At 50.5% G+C, this 24,714-nt stretch overlaps 3 protein-coding genes across 10 annotated transcripts; 1 reads left to right on the forward strand and 2 right to left on the reverse strand.

The window, feature by feature from the left end:
• The first annotated feature begins 1,914 nt into the window (after positions 1-1,914).
• Zfand2b (zinc finger AN1-type containing 2B) lies at positions 1,915-4,898 on the forward strand. 7 transcript variants are annotated; one of them, XM_028760662.1, is made up of 10 exons: positions 1,917-1,979; positions 2,100-2,172; positions 2,448-2,542; positions 2,764-2,895; positions 3,034-3,185; positions 3,615-3,707; positions 3,790-3,850; positions 3,936-4,003; positions 4,254-4,326; positions 4,516-4,898. In XM_028760662.1, exons 2-10 carry the CDS (start codon positions 2,118-2,120, stop codon positions 4,558-4,560), a joined length of 774 nt encoding a protein of 257 aa, XP_028616495.1. In that variant the 5' UTR covers positions 1,917-1,979; positions 2,100-2,117; the 3' UTR covers positions 4,561-4,898. The 7 variants fall into 7 exon arrangements, with proteins under 7 accessions (XP_028616492.1, XP_028616489.1, XP_028616496.1 ...); XM_028760658.1 differs by having other exon boundaries at positions 4,617-4,898; XM_028760660.1 differs by having other exon boundaries at positions 1,918-1,979; positions 2,097-2,172.
• An 86-nt stretch (positions 4,899-4,984) lies between these two features.
• Positions 4,985-13,426, reverse strand: Abcb6 (ATP binding cassette subfamily B member 6 (Langereis blood group)). The gene is made up of 19 exons (XM_028760655.1): positions 12,577-13,426; positions 12,165-12,302; positions 11,096-11,276; positions 10,837-10,938; positions 10,473-10,656; positions 9,174-9,295; positions 8,586-8,695; positions 8,221-8,286; positions 7,944-8,069; positions 7,720-7,796; positions 7,570-7,633; positions 7,392-7,477; positions 7,104-7,161; positions 6,780-6,884; positions 6,046-6,220; positions 5,800-5,912; positions 5,530-5,624; positions 5,382-5,450; positions 4,985-5,256 (listed from the first exon to the last, which is right to left on the reverse strand). The coding sequence occupies exons 1-19, from the start codon at positions 13,123-13,125 to the stop codon at positions 5,148-5,150; spliced, it is 2,529 nt and encodes an 842-aa protein (XP_028616488.1). The 5' UTR covers positions 13,126-13,426; the 3' UTR covers positions 4,985-5,147.
• A 299-nt stretch (positions 13,427-13,725) lies between these two features.
• Atg9a (autophagy related 9A) lies at positions 13,726-24,588 on the reverse strand. 2 transcript variants are annotated; one of them, XM_028760624.1, is made up of 16 exons: positions 24,402-24,588; positions 23,404-23,458; positions 22,880-23,011; positions 22,679-22,722; positions 21,926-21,990; positions 20,475-20,636; positions 20,198-20,339; positions 18,879-19,627; positions 18,644-18,797; positions 18,359-18,538; positions 17,745-17,993; positions 17,355-17,533; positions 17,130-17,247; positions 15,584-15,806; positions 15,286-15,431; positions 13,726-14,792 (listed from the first exon to the last, which is right to left on the reverse strand). In XM_028760624.1, the coding sequence occupies exons 3-16, from the start codon at positions 22,980-22,982 to the stop codon at positions 14,787-14,789; spliced, it is 2,520 nt and encodes an 839-aa protein (XP_028616457.1). In that variant the 5' UTR covers positions 22,983-23,011; positions 23,404-23,458; positions 24,402-24,588; the 3' UTR covers positions 13,726-14,786. The 2 variants fall into 2 exon arrangements, with proteins under 2 accessions (XP_028616457.1, XP_028616456.1); XM_028760623.1 differs by having other exon boundaries at positions 23,404-23,461.
• Positions 24,589-24,714: the final 126 nt, after the last annotated feature.

Consider the following 24,714-nt stretch of genomic DNA (forward strand, 5'->3'; position numbering starts at 1 on the left):
GATATTGGACAGACAACCAACAGAGCCAGGTCACAATAGACCTGACAAAGCAGTACTCAATCCTGTTGTTCTCTAGATCAAAACCCATGAGCCAAGACAAAAGCTTTACACAACCTAACATTTGTTTCATTAAATCAAGCTTAGCAGGTTCTCAATACCATAAAAGCCATCCTTTCCCTACCTCTGTAACACTGACTGTTTTACAGATGTCTATTCTCCCTGAAACTTTATCTGGGCACATGGCCACCTACGTTTTCCAGTTCCCCTGGAACCTAGAATCACCATGTGACTATGTGACAGCCAATGAAAAGTATCCAGAGATGATTGAAGCTGACTCAGGGTCAGGCCCTCAAATGGCAGAGGTAGACCCTCTTTTTCTTTTCCTGTATTCTGCTGTCTGAAATAAGACCTTAATTGGAAATAGATGGGTTAAGGCAGCACCTCAGAGATGATACAGAAACAAAATGAAGAGGAACTGGGACCTCTGGATGTCATACCAGTTCAGGACTATAATACAAGCAAGAAATTAAACTTCTTTCTTCTTTATGCTATTGTGGGAGTATGTTGTTGCAGCTTAAATTGTTTCCTACCTACTATGTCTTTGGGGTTTGTTGTTGTTTGTCTTTTCTTCCCAGACAGGGCTTTTCTGTGTAACAGCCTTGGGTGTTCTGGAACTTGCTTTTGTAGACCAGGCTGGCCTGGAATTCAGAGATCTCTGTCTCCCTCTGTCTCCGTCCAGAGTACTGGGACTCAAGGTGTATGCCAGTACACCTTGCTTTATGTCCTTTTGCTTGTTTGGGTTTTTTTTTTTGTTGTTTTTTGGTTTTTGTTTTTTTAGCTTCCCACTGAATCAGACGTCCTGGGACCCAGGAATCTGTTTAAACTAGCTTTGTAGATGATAAAGTTTCACATCTGAGACTCCTGTACTCTAGGTATTTGTGCCTGGAACTAATATGAAACCTAGTCCCTGCCGGGCGGTGGTGGCACACGCCTTTAATCCCAGCACTTGGGAGGCAGAGGCAGGCAGATTTCTGAGTTCGAGAGTTCGAGGCTAGCCTGGTCTACAGAGTGAGTTCCAGGACAGCCAGGGCTACACAGAGAAACTCTGTCTCGAAAAACCAAACCAAAAAAAAAAAAAAAAAAAAAAAAGAAAGAAACCTAGTCCCTGACTTGTCGCTATATTTTAATTGTTCACCATTGGGGGAGGGGTGTGGAGTTCTCCCAGGTTGTTTTCCTTCTCTCCTTTCACTATGGATGTCCCTTTTCACTCGGTAGTCTCCTTTGCGTGGCAGATGCTTTTACCTGGGGAGCCAACTTGCAATTCTCTAGGAAGGAACTGGGGGGCAGGTAATTATCTCTCTCTTTGTCTCCCCATGAGACTGGGTGTCTCTATGTAGTCTTGGGTATCCTAGAATTCGATATGTAGACCATGCTGGCGTCGAATCACAAAGACTCACCTACATCTGCTTCCCAAGTGTTGGGAGTAAAGACGTGAGACACTATGCCAGGTTGGTAAACAGCTGATCTCAATGAGGTGACGTGTAAACTGGAATGGAGGGAAGGAGATGACAGAGCAGGTGTGCTCAGGTCTTACTGACAAGGGCCAGGGATGTCTTAGAGGGTAGACGTCAACACTAAAACCTAAAGAGGAATCTGCACCACAGAGAAACAGTAACTCATCACAGAAAAGAGGCAACCTGGGCCTTGAGAAATGGCTAGAGAAAAGTAAGGAAGTGAGAAGCAGGCCAAAGATCCGAACTGCTTCCAAACCACCCTTATCCACTTTGCCTTCACTGGTTGGTTCTAAAAAAAACTTCTAAGCTTTACACCGGCTCCAGGGCGTGGCTCAACTCTTCTGGGACTCTCCGCCTGCAATCTACTGTTGCCAGCGATGGACCCGCCCAACGTGATGACGTCAGTGCGCGCGCGCCCTCGGGAGGAGGAGTAGGGGCCGCGGGCCGGCAGGCGCCCGGGCTTCGGTAACCTGTGCTGGGCGGGGGAGAGGAAGGGGCGGGGCGCCCCCCGGAGTTGCTGTGTTGCGGACCGGGCCCGGAGCAGAGTCCTTGGCACGCTCAGCTCTCGTTTGTTCCCCGCAGCAGGCCCCGCACGGCTAGGCGATGGAGTTTCCGGACCTCGGGGCTCACTGTTCCGAGCCGAGCTGTCAGCGCTTGGGTGAGGGGCGGAGCACGTGGGAGGCGGGGCCGGACGACTGGGGCTGGGGACTGCAGGTAGGGCAGGGAGGGTGGGCACTGGAGCAGGAAAGGCCAGGAGGGCGGGGCTCGAAGTTGTGGGCGGAGACTAGGGGCGTGACCAAATTGATCCTGTACTGTGGAAGAGGTGCAGTGTGTTGCAAATAGGGAGTTTTTCCTACTGGAGTAGCAGCTTTAAGCAAGAGGAAAGGACATCTAGGTTCCCTCTGAACCTGCAATCCGACCCATTTTCTGTAGATTTTTTGCCACTCAAGTGCGATGCCTGCTCGGGCATCTTCTGCGCAGACCATGTGGCCTACGCCCAGCATCACTGTGGATCAGCTTACCAAAAGGTGAGGGGGCGATCATGAGGGTGGCAGGGGTGGTTGTATGGAGAGGAGAGCGGGTGCAGATGCTTTCAGGAATCTGTCTATGTTATGTTTTCCCCTCTTAGTTACTGTGTTTCCAAGCCCGGGACTGGGAAACTTTGTTATTTGTGTATTTGTGAGTGGTATATTCAGGTTCTTTAAGAGATTGGTTGGCTCCCAGACTGACTCCTGACCCTTGACTATAGGATATCCAGGTACCTGTGTGCCCCCTCTGTAATGTGCCCGTGCCAGTGGCCAGAGGAGAGCCTCCTGACCGGGCTGTGGGAGAGCACATTGACAGAGACTGTCGCTCTGATCCAGCACAGCAAAAACGCAAGGTAAATAAATAAATAATGGAGTGGTTAGTGAGACAACCTAACTTGGTATACTGACGTGTACAAACCTAAAAGGCTAGCTCTATGGGGCTAGAGGAGGAGATAAGAGTTTCATAAATAACAAACCCTGTTTCATCTCAGATCTTCACCAATAAGTGTGAACGTTCTGGCTGCCGGCAGCGGGAGATGATGAAACTGACTTGTGACCGCTGTGGCCGAAACTTCTGCATCAAGCACCGTCATCCACTGGACCATGATTGCTCTGGGGAAGGTCATCCGACCAGCCGGGCAGGGTAATTACCACCAAGTACCCTACTTGGTTTGCTTCAACCATGTCTGCCTTGACCAAGGCAGCCTATATGCTTTTGTCCCCTTACTGTTGGCAGTACTGTGGATTGAAGCTAGACAAGCACTCTACCACTGAACTACTGCATCGCCCCTGTTTTTGTTGTTTTGAGAGGTTTCACTTCTTAGCCCAGGCTGCCTTCAAACTTGTGGCAGTCCTCCTGCCTCAGACCCTGTATATTACAGTATACATTACTTCAGCCTCCTTTTATTCCTTGGAGACAAGATTCCACAAAGTTGCTGGGGCTGTCATTGAACTCACTGTGCCCTGTACAGTTTTCAGTTTACCTGTCTGAACCTTCCAGGTAGCAAAACTACCCTCTTGACATCCAAAGCCTATCCTGGGAGGTTTGTTACAATGGTTTTCTTCCCTTCAGGCTTGCTGCTATCTCCAGAGCACAAGGTCTGGCTTCTACAAGCACTGTCCCCAGTCCAAGTCGGACCTTGCCTTCGTCATCCTCCCCTAGCAGGTAGGTAGGCCTACCCATTTCTCCTCTCCCCATTCTAACCCCTTCACATCTCTGACCACAGCCTGTTTACTGTCTTCTGTAGAGCCACACCCCAGCTTCCACCCAGGACAGCCCCTCCAGTTATTGCTTTGCAGAATGGCTTGGTGAGTTGGGGAAAGGTTAGATAGACAGAAGTAAATCCACACAGAGTAAAGTCAGGGAAACTGGTCTTTCTCTCTCCCTTTGCAGAGTGAGGATGAGGCTCTGCAGCGTGCCCTGGAACTGTCCCTTGCGGAGGCTAAACCCCAGGTCCCAAGGTACCTATTCTGAATGAGGACAAGGTCTCTTTGGAGGTGGGACCATACCAACCCACTACAACTGCTAAAAACTTGAGTATATGCCCAAAGGCCATACCAATGGCAGTAATGCTGATAAATACCATATTGATTATAGAAAATAAAGACGGAGGCCACACTCACTCAAAAGTTCTCAGTACCATGATACCGAACAGATCAAATCCTCAGAGTTTAGGTATTACTGTCACCAACTTAAGCTCTTCCTTTCCAGTTCTCAGGAGGAAGAAGACTTGGCATTAGCACAGGCACTGTCAGCCAGTGAGGCAGAATACCAGCAGCAGCGGGTATGAGAACTATGTGAACTGGGTCCTGTGTTGGAGGGTTGGTCATGCCCACTTGTGGATAGTAGTGCCGTAGGGATTATCCCTTTGCTTCCTTCCAGTGACTCCAGCTCATGCTGAGCCCTGAAATAAAGCTGTCCTCTCCTGTCTTTGACGTCACACCGTCTCCTCCTTCTCCTCTCCTTGCTCCAGGCGCAGAGCCGTAGCTTGAAGCCGTCCAACTGCAGCCTGTGCTAGGGTCCTGGGCTTGGGGAGGGAGGCTCACCCAAGGACTGTGGCCCTCACATCTCCAGGGTCCACAGGGAAAGGAAGCACAGAAAAGCCTGGATGGCAGTGACAAGCAGGAGTGACATGGAGGACGCCCCATGGAGCCTGGAGAGGAAGGAGGCTCGTGCAGCTAAGCTAGCTCAGCTGCTGAAGAAGAGGGTGGCCGGGAAGTGCTCTCGGGTTGGGGCCTTGGTAGGTGCTCACCAGACTCAATTGTCTTTCATCATGTTACCCCCTTTTCCCTGGGGCTGCCACATGGAGTGGACAGGGAGTGGGCTGGGGAGAGTAAAGACTGCCAATTAGATGTCTGAGGGCTGTGTTTCTTTTTTGGAATGCTCATTCAGCTCAGTGGTAGTGGCCCCTTGCCGTACCCCACACAAGCAAACCACAGCAGTCCACACAGACCATTTATTTCCTTGCGGTGCTTTCTGGAAGGTCCCTTTCCCTTACAGTATCTAGCACCGAACTCCTACACCAGGATGAAATGAAGGCAAGGAGAGGGGACATATCTTTTTCTCCTGAGTTAGCCTTTGGAAGGAAAGAGGTCCCTTTTATCACTACGCCATGTCCTGAGGTTTAGAGTCTTCAGGGACAGTTTCTTGTCCTTGATGCTGCAGCTGCCACATCTCTGCATACACGCCACCTCGGGATAGCAGGGCTTCGTGCCTGGGATGATAAAGGAAGGGTAAGTCCCATTCACTGGTTTCATCCCAATCTCAAAGAGAACAAGGGGTGAACAAGGGAGACACCCTCTGGGAGCCTCTGCGCTGTTCATACCCTTTATGGCTCACCTTCCTCTCTCTATGATGCAACCATCCTTGATGACAAGAATCTGGTCAGCATTGACCACAGTTGAGAGCCTGAGAGGTCAGACATCAGTTACTACCTGCATCCAAAGTGGTCCACACTGCCAGCCACATCAACCCCGTAGTCCTGTACCTGTGTGCTACTACGATGGTGGTGCGGTTGGTACAGACTTTGGCCAGAGAGGCCTGGATGGCTCTCTCATTAGATGTATCCAGTGCTGATGTTGCCTACAGAAAGAGCTTGGGTGAATCACTCTGCCCTCCAGAGGTTCCAGGCTGCTCGTGGAGGTCTCAAGGAGAGTCTGGGTTCATGACTTATGTTTTAGTGAGGATGGATGTTGCAAGGTAGGGAACTGCTCAGGCATGGATGGGAGGGAGGATGACAGGCAAGCGGGGGCCTCACCTCATCCAGCAGAATGATGTCAGGAGCCTTAAGGATGGTACGAGCGATGGCCACTCGCTGCTTCTCACCACCACTCAGCTTCAGACCCCGCTCCCCGACCTGTGTCTCATATCCTGTGGATATTAAGTGCCCCTCTCATGTCACGTGTAAATAAGGTTGTTTTCTGTGGCCAGGTGGGCAAGGAAGGGGTGGAACTGAATTTGAGAGAGTGACAGGGGTATCACCGGGTAGGGAGGAAGACCTTACCTTCAGGGAAAGACAAGATGGCATCATGAATGCCTGCAGCCTGAGCAGCAGCCTCTACCTCACTGTCCCCAGCTGTGACACGGCCATAGCGGATATTGTTGGCAATGGTGTCATTGAAGAGGACAGTGTCCTGGGGCACAACTCCAATGTGAGACCGGAGAGAGATCTGGGTCACCTGAGACCAAAAGACCAAAAGTGCCCTGTCCTGTGAGAACCCTCCAGGCTTCTAGGAAGCACCAGGGATAAGCAGCAGAGGGTAAGATTCCAGTCGTGACCACCACAAATCTTAGCTGGGTGGGCAAATCAGGCAATGACTTCAAATCTTCCCCATTCATGAACAGAAAACATGGCTTCTGTCAGCTTCACAGAAAAGCATACCTCACATTACTTTCCTGGGTGACTGCTGACTGCATGGTACTAAGACCCAGGTTTTTAAACATTTGGAGATACTGGGGAGTAAGTCTGGGGGCCTTGGCTAGGTTACTAAGCTATATAGCTCCAGCCTCTCTCTCTCCCCTTATTTAGAGACTTGCTCTGGCTAAGTTACTCTGGTTGTCCTTGAACTTCTTTGTAGCTCTGGCATGCTTTGACCTTGCTATCCTGAGATTACAGTCACACACCATCATACCATGCAAGGACCTAGCTGTTTTGCAAGGCTGGTATCTCAGGAATGCCCATCCCTTGCTGTTCTTCCACTGATCCCTAAATTATAGTCTTCTCTGCAGCAACCTTACCTGTGAAATGTCCTGTCCATCTATTCGGATGCAGCCAGAGCTGATGTCATAGAATCGAAACAAAAGGCGCAAAATTGTGCTCTTTCCTGCCCCAGATGGGCCTACCTGTTACATTGGAAACACGGGAAGAAAATTCTCAGGACCTCACTCTGGCTTTTAAGGCTCCCTTTTTAAGAGGCCACCAGCATCCAGGAGGATGCCTTCAGTCTTGTTGCCTGTTATAACAAGGTGTTGAATGCCTAGCCCAGATTCTAATGATCGATCATAGGCACCGAATGAGAGAAACTGAAGGAATGTGGGCCAAGTAGCTAGGACTCTTCTTACCAGAGCCACTGTCTGTCCAGGCATCACAGTGAAGGACACATCTTGTAAGGTCTCCCGCCTGTAAGCAAGGATGGTGGATTTCGTAGTGGATCTACTGGATCACCCAGTAGTAGATGGATTTTCATCCCCAGAGCTACTAATGGTCCTTACCCTTTCCTGTCTAGGCTCCCTGTTCCCTACCCCACAGTGGTAGGTTGCAAAGTTGGGGTTCAGAGCAGGATGAAGGACAGGAAGGCAGTGTGCCAATACATGAGGGAAAGAGAAAACAAGCAAAAAGGTGGAACTCACCCATCGGCGTAGCTGAAGTGCACATTTTCAAACTCAATCCGGCCCTTATGAAAACGAAGGGGCCCTGCTCCAGGAACATCCTTCACCTGGAACACAGCCGACATGTGCTACCATCACTGCCCGGGATTCTCTGGACACAAGAAACTCCCCTACACTGTCTTACCCCTCCCCTACTCACTTCCATCTCCTCTTTCAGCAAGTCAAACATGTTCTCCATGTCAATAAAGTTAGTCTGGATCATCCTGCAAAATGCAAATGCTGGGGTCCCCTCAAGGAACTGAGGGCTAACAATGCACCCTGAGCAGGGAAGGGAGAGGAATCAGGTTACCTGTAGTAGGTGCCAAACCAGTTGAGAGGCATGTACAGTTGGGTGATGTAAGTGCCAAAAAGTACAAAGTCCCCAACCTGTAGAGACCCAGAGAAGCAAACATGTCACAGGAAGCCTGCAGGTTGCTCTTGCTGTTACTTGTCTATGTGCCATCCAGGAGCCTAGTGGCTCACACATGAGCCTCTTCTCTGTCTCCTACCCTTTCTTTCATGATTCTGCCTCACCTGTAGCTTCTGCTCACTGACGAAGTATGCACAAAGCAAGGAGCCAGCAAGGAGCCCAAGCCCAATCACCAGGTTCTGGGTCTGATTCAGTACAACCAGTGAAGCGGTTGACTTCCACTCCAAACCCTAGGAATTAAAAAAAAAAATCAGGAGGAAGGAATGGCCTGGGTAGGTCAATTACCACCAAATCCTACTCTGGGTGCCAGCACTTTCAGCTGAAGCCCTGGGTCTCACTCTCCTCAGGCCTAGTAATGACAGGTCCCACGAGTCCTCTCACCTGAAACTTGAGGATGGCCTCTCGATAGCGTTCTACTTCATAACCCTCGGCATTGTAGTATTTCACCTGATGGATTCACATAGTACAAGCTGAGGGATCATTCTCTCCAGAATCCTGATTCCTTCTCCCCAATTTCTAAATTTATTTTTAATAGAAAAAATTTTTGAGATGGGTCTTGCTATGTAGTGTGGTTGGCCTGAAACAGGCTCTGCTGGCCAGGTTAGGGCTTGAACTCAGAGAGATCCACCTGCCTCTGCTTCTTCCCAATCTCTAATATCCCCTCCAGATTCTTATCACTTCGGTGGTCCCAGCCATGCTCCTCCACCTCTCCTTGATTCCCACCACCATCTCAGAGCCTCTGTTACCGTCTCAAAGTTTAGCAGAGAGTCTACTGCTCGTGCCCGGGTGGCATTTTCCTGTGTGTTCATATCACGGCGAAACTTGGCTCTCCATTCAGTGACCACAATAGTCAGGACTAGAGGAAGATGACAGCAGTGGAAAGAACAAGACATCATCCCCAACAGCTGAGACCAAATACAGGTGGCCATCCCCTGTGCCACACATACCAAACCTATGCTAGCACCCAGGGACCCAGACCCAGAGAAAGAACTGTAAATTCACAAAGGAAAGGAGTTGCGTATAAGATAGCTTTGTAGTCTTGCAAAGTTCCACGTAGAAGTTGCTTCTGATGAGCACATGAGAAGATGGACTGTGCTACATAGGGCTGGTCACACAGTGAGGATGTAATACATTATACATGCCCTTCCCTGGCTTTTATCTGTTTTACCTTAACAGGGAGGTGGACCTGCATATCACACTAGCAGTAAACAGAGCCTCGCCTAGCCTACCAGTCCTCAGCCTGCTGAAGCTGAGTCAGCTTAGTGGGCGTAGGGCTCATGGCCAAGAAAGACCCTACACAGTTCAGGAAGATGGTTTCCTGGGGCAGCACTCACTGAGGTAAAGACTCATGCACAGGAACACAATGAGGCCAAACCAGGCGTTGAAGAACATGCTGAAGTAGATGATGCCAATGATGATGTCAGCCAGGGTGGGAATGATGTTGAACACCAGGTAGCTAGAAGGGTAAGTCAAGGAGAGAAAGGCTAGGGGACTGAGACCCAGTAATCCTACCTCTATGGACTTTCCCTAGCATAGTTTCATTTTCAACAACAGACTAGAATGACTCTACTCCTCAAGAGGTAAATGGCTAAGAAGGCCTAGTGGCAAAGGCTATAATCCCAGCCCTCTTGAGATTAAGGCAAGCTAGCCCAGGTAAAGAAAGGGCTGAGGATATGGATGGAGTGTTTACCTAGCATATGCAAAGCACTAGGTGCTTCAGTCTTCAGCATCACACACACACAAACACGCACACGCACAAAAAACCAAAACCCTCAAAATAACCTCTACTTATTACTAGAGAGATCTTTGTGCATGGACGACAAAGAATCTCAGCTGCTTGTAGTGAGTGGTGCACTGGGGATCTCTATGAGTTTAAGGCCAGCCTGATCTACAGAGTGAGTTCCAGGATAGCCAGGGCTTTTACACAAAGAAGCCCTGTCTCAAAACACAAACAAACAAACAAAAAAAACCTAACCCCCCCATGAGATTTTGTTAAAGCAATTTCAAAAAAGAGCCTATGTTGTGGAATTTTTTGGTTTAAAAAGATGTTCACAGTACCATATTAGTTCTGAGTCTTCAGAGATTTAAAATAAAATACATAGCTTAACATACTAAAAACAGTAAGAAAACTCTGGAGAAATGATGAAACTCAAAAGATTTGGTCTATATTTTCACTTCTTTCCTGTTTAATTATGTGCATGTTTGTAGGTGTGGGAGGGGCCTCAGAAGGCCAGAAGACAGTGTCAGATCTCTTGGAGTTAGAGTGACAGGTGTCTGAGCTGCCTGAGGCAAGTGGTGCTGGGAACTCAGGTCCTCTGCAAAAGCAATGTGTATTCATACCTAGCCCCCATTTTTGTTTCTTGAGACAGAATCTTAAGTAGTCCAAGAGAGGCTAAAACTCATTATGTAGCTGAGGCTAGCCCTGAACTACTGATCCTTCTGTTTCTACCTCCCAATTACTGAGATTATAGGCATGTGCCACCACACTGAGCTGTCTGCGTTACTGGTGTTATTTGACTTTATATTTCTTTCTCTAATTTGCCAAAAAAGACCAAACCAAGCAAGGTAGGAGGGGCTGAGCAGCTTAAGCTGAGTCCTCCTGCCCCCCCATACACTTTCCACTGGTGTGGCACCTGAGCAGTCCTGTGACACTGGATGTTCCCCGGTCCACAATCCGAAGCACTTCCCCCGTACGCCGGCCCAGGTGCCAACGCAGTGAGAGTTCATGCAGATGAGAGAAGAGACGTAACTCCACACCTCGGGATGTGAACTGCTGTACCCGGATCCATAGGAAGGTTCGCAGGTTGCTCACAAAACCTGAGGAAGCCAGGGAAGTTTTAAGAGGTCTAGGGGGCGGAGGGAAATTAGCCCAACACCCAGACACTAGAGGTCTAAGCACCCAAGGGATCTGTGGAAGGGATATCAGAAGCAAGACAGTGAGGGAGCTCCCATGAGAGAGACTGATGCCAACCAAGGTGAAGACAGAGTCCCCCATACCTGTACTGCCAGTGCCACCCCCCTGGAGGAACTTGAGGAAGACATAGGTGGTAACAGTCCAGGCCAGGGAGCTCCAAGGAGCCTTCGCAGTCAGTAAGTTCACTGTGGATTAAAGGCATCAGGGTCTACCTTCAACAACCAGAACTCTTTAAGGCAAAACTGCTCCAGGTTCTGACCACCTACCTCCCATCTTTCTGTAACCTCCCTAGGTAAGGGCCAACCCAGCCACTAAGTTGAACATACCCTTCCACCCCCTCACCAATGTCCCTATAGAAGATGGGGACCAACACATTGAGTGCTCGGTCCAACCCCATGAGTCCCAGGCATATGAGCACAGTCAGCTGTAGTGATGGACTTCCCCGAGGCCACAAGTAGCTACTCAGCAGTCGAAGCTTCCTGCCAAGGTCTCTCCAGGTGGATCGTGAGTCTGTTGAGCGGCCCTAGGAAGATGTCACACAGGAGGGAAGCTTACAAGGAAGTATACTTGCCCAGGAATCCGCAGAGAATAATATACAGGACCACAGTTCACAGGTATCTAAGGCTCACACGTGATCGCTCTCAGTTATGAAAGCCACTGGATCGCACACTGAGCTTTGGGATGGGAACTGATTCACCTCGAGGGATGGGATTATCGGGTCCCCCAAGAAATTTCTTCCCCCAAAGTCTGGTATTTAGACAAAAGCCAGCATTCCTTCAGAGGCTTAAAGGTTTTTCTACTGGCGGGGGGTGGGGGGGAAGTCTCCTCATCTCTGGCAAAAGGGACACGTGGTTCTTCCATTACCACAGCTATGACTACAACTATGATGCCTAAGAGCATGTCGAAGTCATTGTTCCCAGTCCCTACTCACAAGTTCCTTTCATCCAGGTATCCGGTCACATATAACCAGGGACACACCCACCCCATGCCTCTCTCTGCTTTCCCTGAGAAACAGCTTTGGCGTTTTGAAATAAATAAAACTTTTTCCTTTTCACCTATGGAGTGACTGTTTTGGTTTCTTTGCTGCACCCATTTCATTCAGGGATGATGACACAGAATAAAATTAAAATAAATCCCAGCATTCAGAGGGGCTTGGGAAATAGCTTGGTGGTAGACACATGTTTAGTGTTCACAAGGTACTGGGTTCTATCCCAGCACATGCACTGAGATACACTCTTGACTGAGAAAATTAGGGATACCTAGTTCCTTTGTTTTGTTTTTTTGAGAGAGGCTTTCTCTGTGTAACAGCCTCGGCTGTCCTGAAACTCACTTTGTATACCAGGCTGGCTTTGAACTCAACAGACTTGCCTGTCTCTGGGGTTAAAGGAGTGTGCCACCACACTTGGCATACCTGGTTCCTTCCTACATCTTGCTCTTCTTCATGAACATGTAGGGTATAAGACTGGGGGCGAAGTCCAGGGGCCCAGAGCCCCAAGAAAAATAGTCCTCCAGAGGTCACATAACGCAGGACCCACAGGCCAAATTGAACCTAGAATAAAAGAGAGAACAGGTGTGAACCACGACCAAAACCTTATTGTATTACTTCTTACACGGATGCTTATCAGGAGCCTAGCAACAGGTTTTTTAAAAAAAGAAAAACCACAGTGACTCAGCATAGACACACCCCATCCAATGCTGGGTAGCCCCACCAGTTGGCTATCAGCTTCCAGCCACCGCCAGACACTCCATTCTTTTTTCTAAAGCATGGAGCCAGTAGGTCCATGTCAAACATGAGTGTATCTCCTCCCCCTAAGTCCCCTTACCTGCTGGCCCAGATCTGCCCTGGCCCACCACCACTGTGGGCTGTTCCAAGATACTAGGGCCAAGTTCTCAGCTGCAAATGTCACAGTCCAGAGGAGCAGGAGACCCAAGCTATGCCTGAACTTCATCCAGACGCCCATTGCCAGACTCTGCCGTGCCTGGCTCCTTTCCACCACGAGCAGCCACAAGCCACAGGCACTGGCCAGACTCTCCAGCACAGAAGCCAGTAGTAGGTAGCCTGGCAGGCGGACCCCCCGAGCAGTGCCCACTCGGCCAGCCAGACCGGCCAGGGGCAGTGTCATCTGAAGTGTGGCCAGAAACAGTTGTAGCACATAGGGAGCCACCCGAGGGCCAGCCGCCCAAGACAGTTCCTCTGTGCCAGCAGGCACCTCCCGACGCCTGCAGGGAAGAACCAGCACCAAGGCCAGTACCCCCAGAGTCATGAGTGTTGAGGGCACTAGAGTGAAGAAGAAGCAGGGACTCAAGCCATTCTGAGTCCAAGCCGGCCCCGCTGGCCCTTCGGCCTCGCAGTAGTTACCCACGGTCACCATGGCGATGTGTGGCTGCTGGCTGAACTTGATTTCACTGCAGAATCAAAGAGTCGGGCAGGCCATTCGGAGAGGGCCGCAGATACCAGGGCGTCCTGGGACATGGAGCTACGCCGCTGGGGTCGCGGGAAGGGACGCACGTGGACCTGCTACACTGCCCACTCTCTTCACGCACGCGCCGCTACCACGCACACTCACGCAAGCCACGTACGCCGTGCTTGCCGGTGCCCACTCGCCAGCAGCTGGGACCCTGAGCCTCGGAGCCGCCGCACAAAAATGTTGTGTCCTTTACGGCAGCGGCCCCGCCCACCAGATCTATCCAGGGTTCCCATTGGCTAAGGGTAAGGAACGCAAATAGAGCTGAGGACCGACTGGATCACGTGTTCAGGGCGGGAAATCTGACCTGAACATGACTGCAGACTTTGACCTCCACAGAACTGTCCTTCTGAATCTGCCACCCCTCACCTTCATCCTTTAAATAGCTATTACACCGTAGCCTTGCTGGTCTCGAACCCGCTTTAGTTCCCTCTTGTCATAGTGCTAAAGAGCGAACTCAGGGCTTCACACATTAGCAAGCTACTGAAACACACTAAACAGCCACAACCCGATCAAAGTCCCTTCTTTATTAAGGGTTATCAAGCTGTACAGGGTTCCCACCCGGGCTGCTGTGGGCTGAGACAGCAGAGTCCTCCACCTTCGGCATAAGATTACCTCCCACAGCCGAGCAGAACTGGGGAAGGAAGTGTGTGTGTGGGGGGGGGGGGGGGGGAGAAGGGTAGGAGCTGAATCCCAGCATGCAGTGTCCAAGCCCTAGGCTAGGGTGAGTCCATTATCCCTCCATCCTCCTTTTGGTAAGTGAGGGATACAGGGCAGAGCTGTCTTGCTGGGATGTATATATAACTGAGGTCACATTCCTGCCCTGTCAGCCCCCTGTGCAGGTGATATGAGTACATTATAAATAGCCAGGAAGGCCTCACACTCCCAAGTGCCCATCCTAAAGGGTGGAAGAGGGTAGTAAAGAATTTTCATCCTGTTCCTGCAACTTAGAAACCTTCCATCTTAGTGTCAAAAGATAGTGTGAGGGGAGCTGGGAGCTAGGGCTCTCACCCCAACAAAAAGCCAAAGCCAAACAGAAGGGGGCAAGTGAACAGAAAGGGGCAAGCAGCACACACATGCCAGTGATGTGCAGGGAAGCGGGGGGGGGGGGGCGTGCTGCAGCACTGGGTGAGGACTGGAGGTAAGGGGCACAGCCTGAGCTGCTCAGCTATTCCAGATGGGGGGCTAGGCTGCAGGGATTGAGGGTTCAGGCCCTGCCTCCCCACTCCACAGTTGGCACAGGTTCTTCTGCTTGGCAGCGCTTCTGTGGTAGGAAGCCCTCTGGAGACTTGCAGGGGTGGATGCAAAGATGGCAGTACTGGGACTGGGCTGGGGACCAGTTTCTAGCACCACACTCTGAGCCAAGGGAGTCCTGGGGACGAGGTTAGACTCTTGTGTGCCCCTAGTCCCTAGGCCTCAAATTCTTCTTGGGCTATGGCAAGCCCCTTGGCTAGGCAGGACCACACAAAACACCACACATGTGGGGCCGGGCGACACTCGGAGAATCCCTCTCATGGCAGGCAGAAGTTGCCTCCATCCTGGAGCATGGGAGCCAGCTTCTGCTTTGTCTATACCTGTGGAGGAAAGAAAAGACTGGTAATACAGACAGTCTTCAGCGATCGATCTTCCTGCCCCAGAGAAGTCTAGAAATAAAGAAAAAAAAAAGCTGGAAGCTGGGGAAGTAAGCCTTGAACTTCAGAGCAGCAAAAGGAAGAAGGTGGTTTTTTTTGCTTTTTAAAACTGTATTTGTCTGTGAGTGTTTTGTCTGCATCTAAGTCTGAATCACATGTGTGTGGTACCTGGGAAGACCACAGTGGCATCTGATCCCCTGAGACTTGGGTTACAGACAGTGGTGAGCTACCATGTGGGTGCTGGAAATTGAACCTGGGTCCCTCTGGAAGAGCCCCCAGTTCTCTTAGCCACTGAGCCATCTCTCTAGCCCAAGAAAGTGTATCTGGGGAGTAGACAACAGCATGGTGGAATGGGAGACATGCTCCTTTACATGAGAAGCTGTCTTTACTGAAAGTCACCACTTCTGGCCGTGGTTCCTGGCCTCACAGCTTTTACCTTGTGCACTTGAGGGGGGAGTTCATCTTCTGAGCCCTCTTCTGGCACCGGCTCTGGGTGTCTTGATGCTGGCTGCCCATCTTCTGCCCATCCTCCCAGGGGCAGCCTAGAGAAGTGAGAGGGAGCTCGGGGCACTGTGCCAGGATCTATAGAGAGAAAGGAGAACACGAGGAACAACTGGAAGGCTTTGAGGACTGCGTGGAAGATTAGTCTCCTTGGACCCCATCCTGATGGTCTCTCCTTTGAAAGAACCATCCTTCCCTGAAACCTCTTTGCTCCTGTATTCCCGGTTGGATACCTGTGATGCCCCCGTAGCGCCTCTGGAAGCCCCCATGCAGGGCGGTGGTCTCAGGTGCTCCAGGCCGGGGTGTAGCACAGGGATAGCTGGCTGAGCGGGGGATGGGTTGGGAGGCCCGAGCACCCTCTCCCCCCTCTTCAGGGGCACTCTCTCCACTGTCATCACTCTCCCGGCGGTGCCACACATGCCGCTCGGGCTCAGCTTGGGTCTGTTGCTTGTGGAGCTGGAGAAGTGGGGGGCTGATTAGTTGGGGACAGAAGGATGTCTATCTGAAACAGCTGCGCCCACTGCAGCATCTTCAGTTCCCACTCACCAACCCTCACCTAGAGGCCTAGACTCACTGCCTCTCAGATGTTAGTGGTGTACATTGGATGTGTGCTGCTCTACGGATCGCATTCTCAGGAGACCCCTGGAAAAGCCTCTGAGGAGCTCAGATTGACCCTGAACTCAATGGGTAGTTGAGAATGACCTTGAATTTCTGATCTGACTTCATCTCCCCTGGGATTACAGATGTTTAGGTAGTGCTAGGAATGGACCCCCGGGCCCTGTACACACTGGGAAAATAGTCTTCTAACTGAGCTACATCTCTGTCCCTCGTTTTACCCACTCCTTGAATAAAGAACAAGTTAACAGAGGGTCTCAGAGCCAGGTATTATTTTAGGTACTTAGAACACAGCAATGAACAAACAGAATTGCCAGTCTTTGTGGGGCCTTTACACTAGTGGTGGCGATTGTGAGGAAAAATAGACCATAAACTATTAAATAAAGACAAAACCCAAGAATATCAGATAGCATCAGATGCTATAGAGAAAATCAGAACAAGAAAATTCCACAGGCAGCTGTGTGTGACAGTGAAACATGAGGTAGCAGGATGGAGGCCAGCCTGGTCTACATAGTCAAGAGCCAGACTCCCTTTTAAAAAGCCAAAGGGAGTGGGGAAGAAAGGGAGGAGAGGAGAGAAGAAAGGAAGGGAAGGATCAAGAGTTATGAGGAAGGGCTGAGTCTGGAAGCACATGCCTGCAATCCCAGCTGTTTGGGAGCCTGTGGAAGGAAGATCAGAATTTAAACTAGCCTGGCTACAAAGTGAGTTCAAGGCCAGTCTAGGTAACTTAGTGAAAATAGCTCTCAGAATAATAAAGAAGGCTAAGGATATAGCTCAGGGCTTACCTAACATCTCCAAGGCCTTATCTGTTCAATCCTCAGTACTGAAAAAAAATTAAATTCAGGAGAGGAGACAGGAGACTGGTACTGAGTCTTGGAGAGAGCAGCAGGAGGAGAACAGGGTAGGGAACATGGGAGTACTCTTGGCTAAAGAGGCCATTAAGAGGATATATATGACGGCTGGGTAAGGTGGTGTGTACCTTTAATACCAGCACTCAGGAGGCTGAGGCAGGTGGATCTCTGAGTTCAAGGCCAGTTCCAGAACAGCCGAGGCTGTTACACAGAGAAACCCTGTCTTAACCCCAGCTCCCCCAATAAAGGAGGATTTCTGTGAAAATGTAGAGGCAGAGAAGGGCTGAACTCTGCTCCTCGGCTGCTCGCTCACCTGGTGCATATAGAGGGCATGAAGGCTCATCTCAGTGGACGCGTATTCGGACAGCACCAGGCTCTGCAGCTGTCCTTCCCACACGCTGCTCCCGGAGCTGGCTGTCCTGGCATCCACTCTGTCCCTCCCAGCACAGACAGACAGCAGGCATCAACATTTTCAAGATCTATACCAGTTTTTGTGGGCTCCTGCCACGCCCTCCCACCCTGACCCATGTCCACTCACCCAGAGCCTGTCATGGTACTGGGAACCCGGCCTTGAGGGGCCTGTCCAGGCTGCAGAGGGGAGAAGGATCGAAGGGCAGAAGCAACATCAGCCCTGTGCCTGGAGCCCTGCAGGTCTCTGGACAGTGGGGGTCCTCGGCAGGATGAGCCTGCTACCACATTTGCAATAAGGCTCAATGGCTATGGAAAAAAAAGGTGGGGTAAGCAGAATTCTCAGGGCGGAGGAGGCCTCTAGGTCCTCCAAAGTCCTCAGCCTCAGGACTGCAATAGCCCAACTGCCAAAAGTCCCAACAGCCCAGACTGAATAGACAGAGGAAACCTTGCACCCTGTCCCCCGTGCCATCTCCCTCACCACAGTCCACTGCCTATCACCCAGGCCCCAGATACACACCTCAGACTCAGACTGTAAGGACTGGATGGATGTGAAGAGGGCATTCTCAGGGAGCAGACCACCCTGGGCAAGGCCAGCAGCTGCTCCATCTCGCTGCACCTGCTCCTTGAGGAAGCCCAGGAAAGCTGTGCTCTCACGAGGTGGCTGCCAGCCAGGATTGGTGATGGCAAAGTGCATAAGCGACAACTCGGTCTTCCCGTCCTCAGCTTGCTGGTACACTGAGGCCTCGGTCTGCCCTCCAGACAGCCACTGTGCGAGGGAAAAGACAGTGAGCCGGTCTGAATGCTTACAGCAGCCCTTCCTGGAGGACAGTGACAATAGGGCATTTTCATATCTGTCAAAGCCCTGGTGCCCACCTCAGGAGTGGCCACATACTGGGTCAGTCACCTATAGTGTACTTTTTTCTCAAGGAAGTGTGACTGATGGTTCAAATCAAGGCTGGAATCCAGCCAGATTCCTGGTGACCAAACAGCATGTCCCTGGTGCAGGGATGCCCACAGGAGGAGCTATCCTTTTTGTGACTTGTTGGCTCAGAAAGGGCAGTTTTGCAGTTTTCCCAAGGTTGCTGTGTGCCAGCATTGTCCCTGGCCATCTGTCCTAACCTCTCCCAGTACCTGAGGATGGCCATGCTGTCGAACATCCATCTGAGCAAAGGAGCAGGTGTCTCCCACACCGACGACCTCTACTGTAAAGTTGCGAAAGAAGTCTATGATCTCCAGGGCCCGTGGGCGTAGGCAGAAGATGAGAACAAGGGGTGTGACAATGGGACTCAGCAATTCCTCCAAGATGAACACCTAAAAGGGAGGGGACTGAGGTTACATGCAAGCATGACACAGCCCAGTCTGTATCACCAAGATACCAGCCAGTCTCTAGCAGGCCCTAACTCCATCTCCACTCACTGCCTTGTACTGGAAGAGCTGGGCAAACTCGTCCCGGGTCTGCGAGCGGTGGGCATTACCCTGCCAGTGGTCAGGCATGTAGTGGATGTGAGCAAGGATCACGCGGAGCAGCTGCTCGGGGCAGAACACCATGTGCTGGTCTGGGATGAAGGACCTAGTGGGATCAGGTGCATGGTGAGACAGAAGCCTTTCCCAGAATGCCACTCTGCTATTCCCACCCACCGCCCTGGCACACCTGCACACAGTCACTGTGACTCCCAGAAGGGTGACAGTGGTGAGGACGTGTTCCACGGCCAACACATCTTCATCATAGATAGTGAGAGCGATAAGCACAGCCAGGATCGAGCCAGCGAAGAAGGCACCATTCTTGGCCAGGAGAGTCAGCAGCGGTGACAAGAAACAATTCATGTACTTGGAGGCCGGCTTGTAGCCTCGGTTGAGGCGGGACTGCAGCTCATGCTCCAGCTCATTGAAGTGGCGGAGGTAGCAACGGCCATACAGTGACCAGCAACGCGCTCCCAGGGCCCCTGGCTCTCTCTTCAGCACCTCGGCATAGCTGAAGAAGGCATAGAGGATCTGCCAGATGAGGATGAGGGGACACAGAAGGAAGTTGGCGATGCCGATCCACAGGATGCGGTTGCTGAGACGCTGGGCCAGCTCTAGCCGTTGCCCTCCACGTTTGTATTCGGCCTTGAGGCTCCATTCATTGAGAAACAGAGAGCCGGGTCCCCAGAAGAGGATGAGCTCAAAGTTGTACTTGAGGCCACGGGTGAAGAAGACAACCTCCCCGAGGCCGGGCAGACGGAAGCGCAAAGGCAGGAGGGATTTATTCACCAGGGCCACCATGTAGTTCTGGAAACGTAGGATGCGATGGTAGATGTCCAACTCTGTCAGCTCACGCTTGTGGATGCAGATCTGATGTTCTTTCTGTGTCTGCACAATCCGGGCCTGCACTTCCTGCCATGTGCAGTATGGAAGGGCAGACTGCAGAATAGGGTGGACAAGAGACAGAGTGTAGGAGATGTTACCTAAGCCATTTGTTCAACACAGATGTAGGGTTTTGCTTAATGTGAGATGTAAGTCATGTACTTCGAGATATTTCCTAACCCGCCGTTTCATTTCAGATCTGGAATGTCCCTCAAAGGCCCATGTGTTAAGGGCTTGCTCCTTTGCCAATAAGGGGCCGCTCTTAGATGAGATAGATTAATTGGGACTTTGGATCCCACTCCTTCCTGCGTTCCTCTCTACTTCCCAGCTGCCATGAAGTGAACAGGCTTCCTTTGTTATGTGCTCTTACTATAATATGCGTCTTCACCACAGGTCCCTAAGCAACTGGATCAACCGATATTATCAACCAACTATAGACTCCAAAACTGAGGCAAAAATCAATCTTTTCTCTTTAATATGATGATCGTCTTCAGATATTTTTTACATTAACAGAACTCTGACTATCATACCTGCCAATGAGAGCTATAGACCTGTGATGTTTAATACATATCATCCTTCCTAAGATCTCTTGAGCTGTGTTGCTAATGGTCCAACTTCCGGTCTTACCATTGGGATCCGGAGAGCATGTAGGTAGAAAGAATGGATCTCCCAATAGCAGCAAATGTTATAGATAAACTTGATAAGCCGGTGGATCCAGAAGACACCAGCAATGACCAGGATGGTGATGAGAGAGCCATTTTCCTGAATCCTGGCATGGAAAAAGAAGGGGATAAAGTAGGGTCCTTGAGGATGGAATCTTAGCAATATGTTCTGGAGTGTGAGTTGCTGCTTCATACCCCACTCTCCTCTCTACTCATGAGCAGTGTCTCAGGACCATCTTTACCTGGCACTACAGACTTGGGCAGGCAAAAAGGCATCTGGCAGAGTGACCTTGACAGGCTCAGTAGGATGGAGACTGTGGTTCACCATCTTGTTGGCAAATAGGATGTCATAGTCCACACAGCTAACCAGGAAGGTGGTGAAGGCAACCACAAAGAGGAACTGCCTGGGGAGTTGAAAAGAAGGGGTGCAGGCCACGAGTCAGAGAGGTGCTGGTGAAATAAAGTAGAGTGAGCAAAGAGGCTGGAGACCGCTGAACAAGAGGAAATTAAAGGGGCTGGGGTGTTCCTAATGGCCTCTGCTACTGCTTAATCTCACAAGACCTTAAGGGCACAAATTGCTCCTAGGTTCAGGTGCTGCAGAAGCAGCCTGCTTCATCATGATAAGCTGCCACAACCACTGGATTTAATTTTCAGAGGTTTGATGATTATGGTCTCTGGTCTTTGACTGGGGAGCCAACTCATGTCAACAGGAATGACACAGGTACCTTTTTCTACTGCTCAATAGCCCAAACTTTTAGCATTCTTTTGTTTGTTTGGTTAGTTGGTTTTGTTTTTCCACACAGCGTTTCTCTGTGTATCTCTGGCTATCCTGAAATTCTCTTGGACTACACAGGCCTTGAACTCATACTAGGAACTCAAGGAGATGCTTGCCTCTACTTCCTGAGCTGGGATTAAAGGCCTGCACCAGCACACCCAGCCATAAACTCCTTTCTTATCATCAAGAACTCCTTTCCTGCTTCGTGTGGGGGCTCACGCCTTTAATTCCAGCACTCAGGCAGGTGAATGTCTTTGAGTTTGAGGTCATCCTGATCTACAAGGTAATTCTAAGACAGTCAGGGCTACAGGGAAAAACCCTGTCTCAAAAACCCAAACAAAAATAAAAACAAACAAAACAATGAAACAACAAAAACAAACAAACAAACCCATCCCTTTCTAAACCATCCCCTCTAGCAACACCAGATTGTTTCTCTCCACTCCCACAGGAGGGCTAAAGTGCTGTCAGGCAGAATACAGGCTCCAAGACCTCCTGACTGAACCATATATATCCTCCTATAGCCTTGGTGAAGTGACTAAGTTGTAGGTTCTTGCTATGAAAAAGATAGGACTTAGCCGGGCGGTGGTGGTGCATGCCTTTAATCCCAGCACTTGGGTGGATTTCTGAGTTCGAGGCTAGCCTGGTCTACAGAGTGAGTTCCAGGACAGCCAGAGCCACACAGAGAAACCCTGTCTCAAAAAAAAAAAAAAGAAAAAGAAAAAGATAGGACTTAGAAAGCTCTTCTTACAAGAGATGAGGCTATAGGTTTAAATGTTATACCTGATCCTGAGATATAAAGGTTTGTAGAGTTTGGGGCCTAGGATTGTGTTGCACTGGCAGATGTAGCCAGGCATGAGCAAAAGGGAAGACCAGAATAAGTATTCTTTTGCCACAGCACATATCCCTTTGTATACTTACATGAGTTCAAAAATCTCTCCAATGAGCATACATGTGAAGCCATTCTTCTGATGTAGATTATAAACGTGTAAGTGTTAAGAAAAAGTGGCCAGTAAGCAAAGACACTTAAGAAATGCAGACTTTGATGTCCACACACTTCCAGCTGAAGTCCTGGCTCTATAACTTTCTGAGTGTGATCTGTAACAGGTCACTTCCCCGAGCTTTGTCCACGGTGGCAAATGATAATAGCCATAGCTACCTTTTAGGGTTATTGGGTCTAGGAAAATGCATTCAAAGTATTTAATACCGAAATGACAGAGTCAAAAGACATTATTACCCTTAACAACTAACACCCTTAGGAGAGCTCTTCATAAAGTAACACAAGGACATAGAGCTCCCAGCAAATACAAGGCATCATTATTTTTTTTTTGTTTTTGTTTTTTTTTTTGTTTTTTTTTTTTTTTTTGGTTTTTCGAGACAGGGTTTCTCTGTGTAGCCCTGGCTGTCCTGGAACTCACTCTGTAGACCAGGCTGGCCTCGAACTCAGAAATCCGCCTGCCTCTGCCTCCCAAGTGCTAGGATTAAAGGCGTGCGCCACCAACGCCCGGCAGGCATCATTATTTTTAACAATCGTTATTTCAATATGAGTTTCATTTCCCCTTCCGTGAACTGGAGTGAAACTCATCCCCATTTCCCATCAGAGCCCTCGCTCAGAGAAAGGCTAGAAGGTGGAAGAGCTCCAACGGAGAGACACACAAGAGACACAAAGGATATTCGAGAGAAGAAGAGGTCAAGGTTTTCAATGTGGTGCCAAGGTGCTGTGGACACAGGAGCAGAGATGTCAGATCTCTGAAGTAGCTACACCCCCCTCCCGCAGTACCCCTCCCCACTTCCCCACTCGCTGCCTTGCTCCCTCAGGGTTCCTCCAGCAACTTCCACCCATGCCCCTACTCTGGCTGTCATGTCCCAACTCACATTTGCTCCCCTCAGCCACATGCACCAACAGGTCCTCTTCTCCTGGGGGTGAATCGCTATAGGAGGCCTCTAGGCGCTGGTATTCAGTGTCAAACTGTGCCATCACCGCAGCCCCCTGTCCACCTTGTTAACCTGCCAGTGAATAGAACCCAGATCAGATCCAGGCACTGTCTACTTGCTGTCCTGCTCACCAGGCCAGAAGGAATAATAAAGAATACTTGGGATTTATTTTTACTACTAACCTCCTTGGCTCAGAAGCAGTACAAGAAAGGATAATAGCCCAAGAAGAACAGCTAAGCTTGGGTCTTAAGGGGGCCTTCACTCTGGTCATCATTCCCAGAACCTTCACTGGGTAGCTACTGTGCCAGAATCTGCCCCTTTGGTATGGGTAAGTTGTTTCATTTTCTGTCCAGTGGTGAGAAAGTTTCCTCCCCTGCCCCTCCTGGAAACCCTGGTCTCTCTAGAGACTAACAGTTTGGAAGCATTTTTGTAAACAAATGTTTAAGATAAGCACATGGCCCTACCAGCTCCATGGACAGTTTCTGCTCCACGTCAGTCCTGGGTGCCCTGGTTGGACAGCTGCTGGAGGAAAAGGTGTCAGGCCTCAAAGAATGAGGAATTGGGACAGAAAAAAAATCCAACCCTCCCACCCACCCAAGCCCCACTAAGAGGAGGGCAGAGAGATGGGGAAGAGACACCATTCCAGTTGTGTCAGATGTCTTCTAATGTTCTATGTAGGACCATTCATCTACTTTGAGGATACCCAGGAGAAATTAAACTCTCTGACCCTGTGGAGAGTGAGTCAGTACAGGTCAGAATCCACACAGCCCTTTGGGACTGTTTTATGTTTGATCTACCTCAACTTCAGAAATCAGACATGCTTTTTGGGGTCCAGAAAACCCCAAATGAGAGTCTTCAAGATTTTTCTAGACAATCCCTTCTGCTTCCCTAGCATCAGAGACTTAGGCAGGCATGGCTTCTGGATCGGAATTTTCCAGTCCATGTAGACACCGGATTCTGCTTGAGTAAGTGTGTTCCCTGGGTGTCTAGTGCCAGGTGGGGTCAAGGTGGTATGGTATACTCTCAATCAGTGAAGACTCTGGGGATGGTGGATCTTGGTCCGACCTGGTCCCAGAGGAAGTCCCTTGGTTAGTAAGAGGCGTGTGCCTCAGGAAACACACTCACCTGGTCAGTGTAGACCCAGGGCCCATGGATCTCCCCAGGAAGGGCCTGTGCTCAGGGGTGTCTGTGGATGGCGGAGGGGTCGAGCCAGATCTACAGCTGATATCCCTGGTGGGCTGGGATGCCTCCCCAATCCCAGCCACCTAGACCTGAGCACAGGGCGCTCCAGGGTCGCCCGGCCCCAGGCCGGGGGCTAGGCTCCCAACAGCGGACAACCCCGCGCGCGGCCCCGGCGCACGCGCGCTCCCTTGGCCGCGCGCGCCCTCTATCAAAACATTCTGGCTGCGCGCCCCCGGCCCGCCCGCCGCTCCCCTGCCCCCGTTACGCATCTCGAGCTCACTTGGGGTTCTGTGGGCACCCCTGGCCAGCTTGGGCCTGGGTCTGGAGATTCCAGTTACCAGCCTCGCGTGTCACCGCAGGAACCGCGACCCGGGCGATTCCAGAAGCCGGGTCTGTTCTGCTGGGCTCAGCCAGACCCGGAGCTCTAGGCCCTCCGTCTGTCATTCACTGTCACCCGCAGCCAGTCTGGCCAATGAAAAAAGTGGGTGGAGACATGATGGCCAATTCTTAGCCCAGGGGGCAGGACGAAAGATTGGAGGCGGGTCTTGGAGAGCAGAGGACCAATAGTGTGCTCTACGTGGTGAGGGGCTGGG

Source organism: Grammomys surdaster, unplaced genomic scaffold (genome assembly GCF_004785775.1).
Source record: "Grammomys surdaster isolate TR1022 unplaced genomic scaffold, NIH_TR_1.0 126546, whole genome shotgun sequence".
Classification (NCBI taxonomy): Eukaryota; Metazoa; Chordata; class Mammalia; order Rodentia; family Muridae; genus Grammomys; species Grammomys surdaster.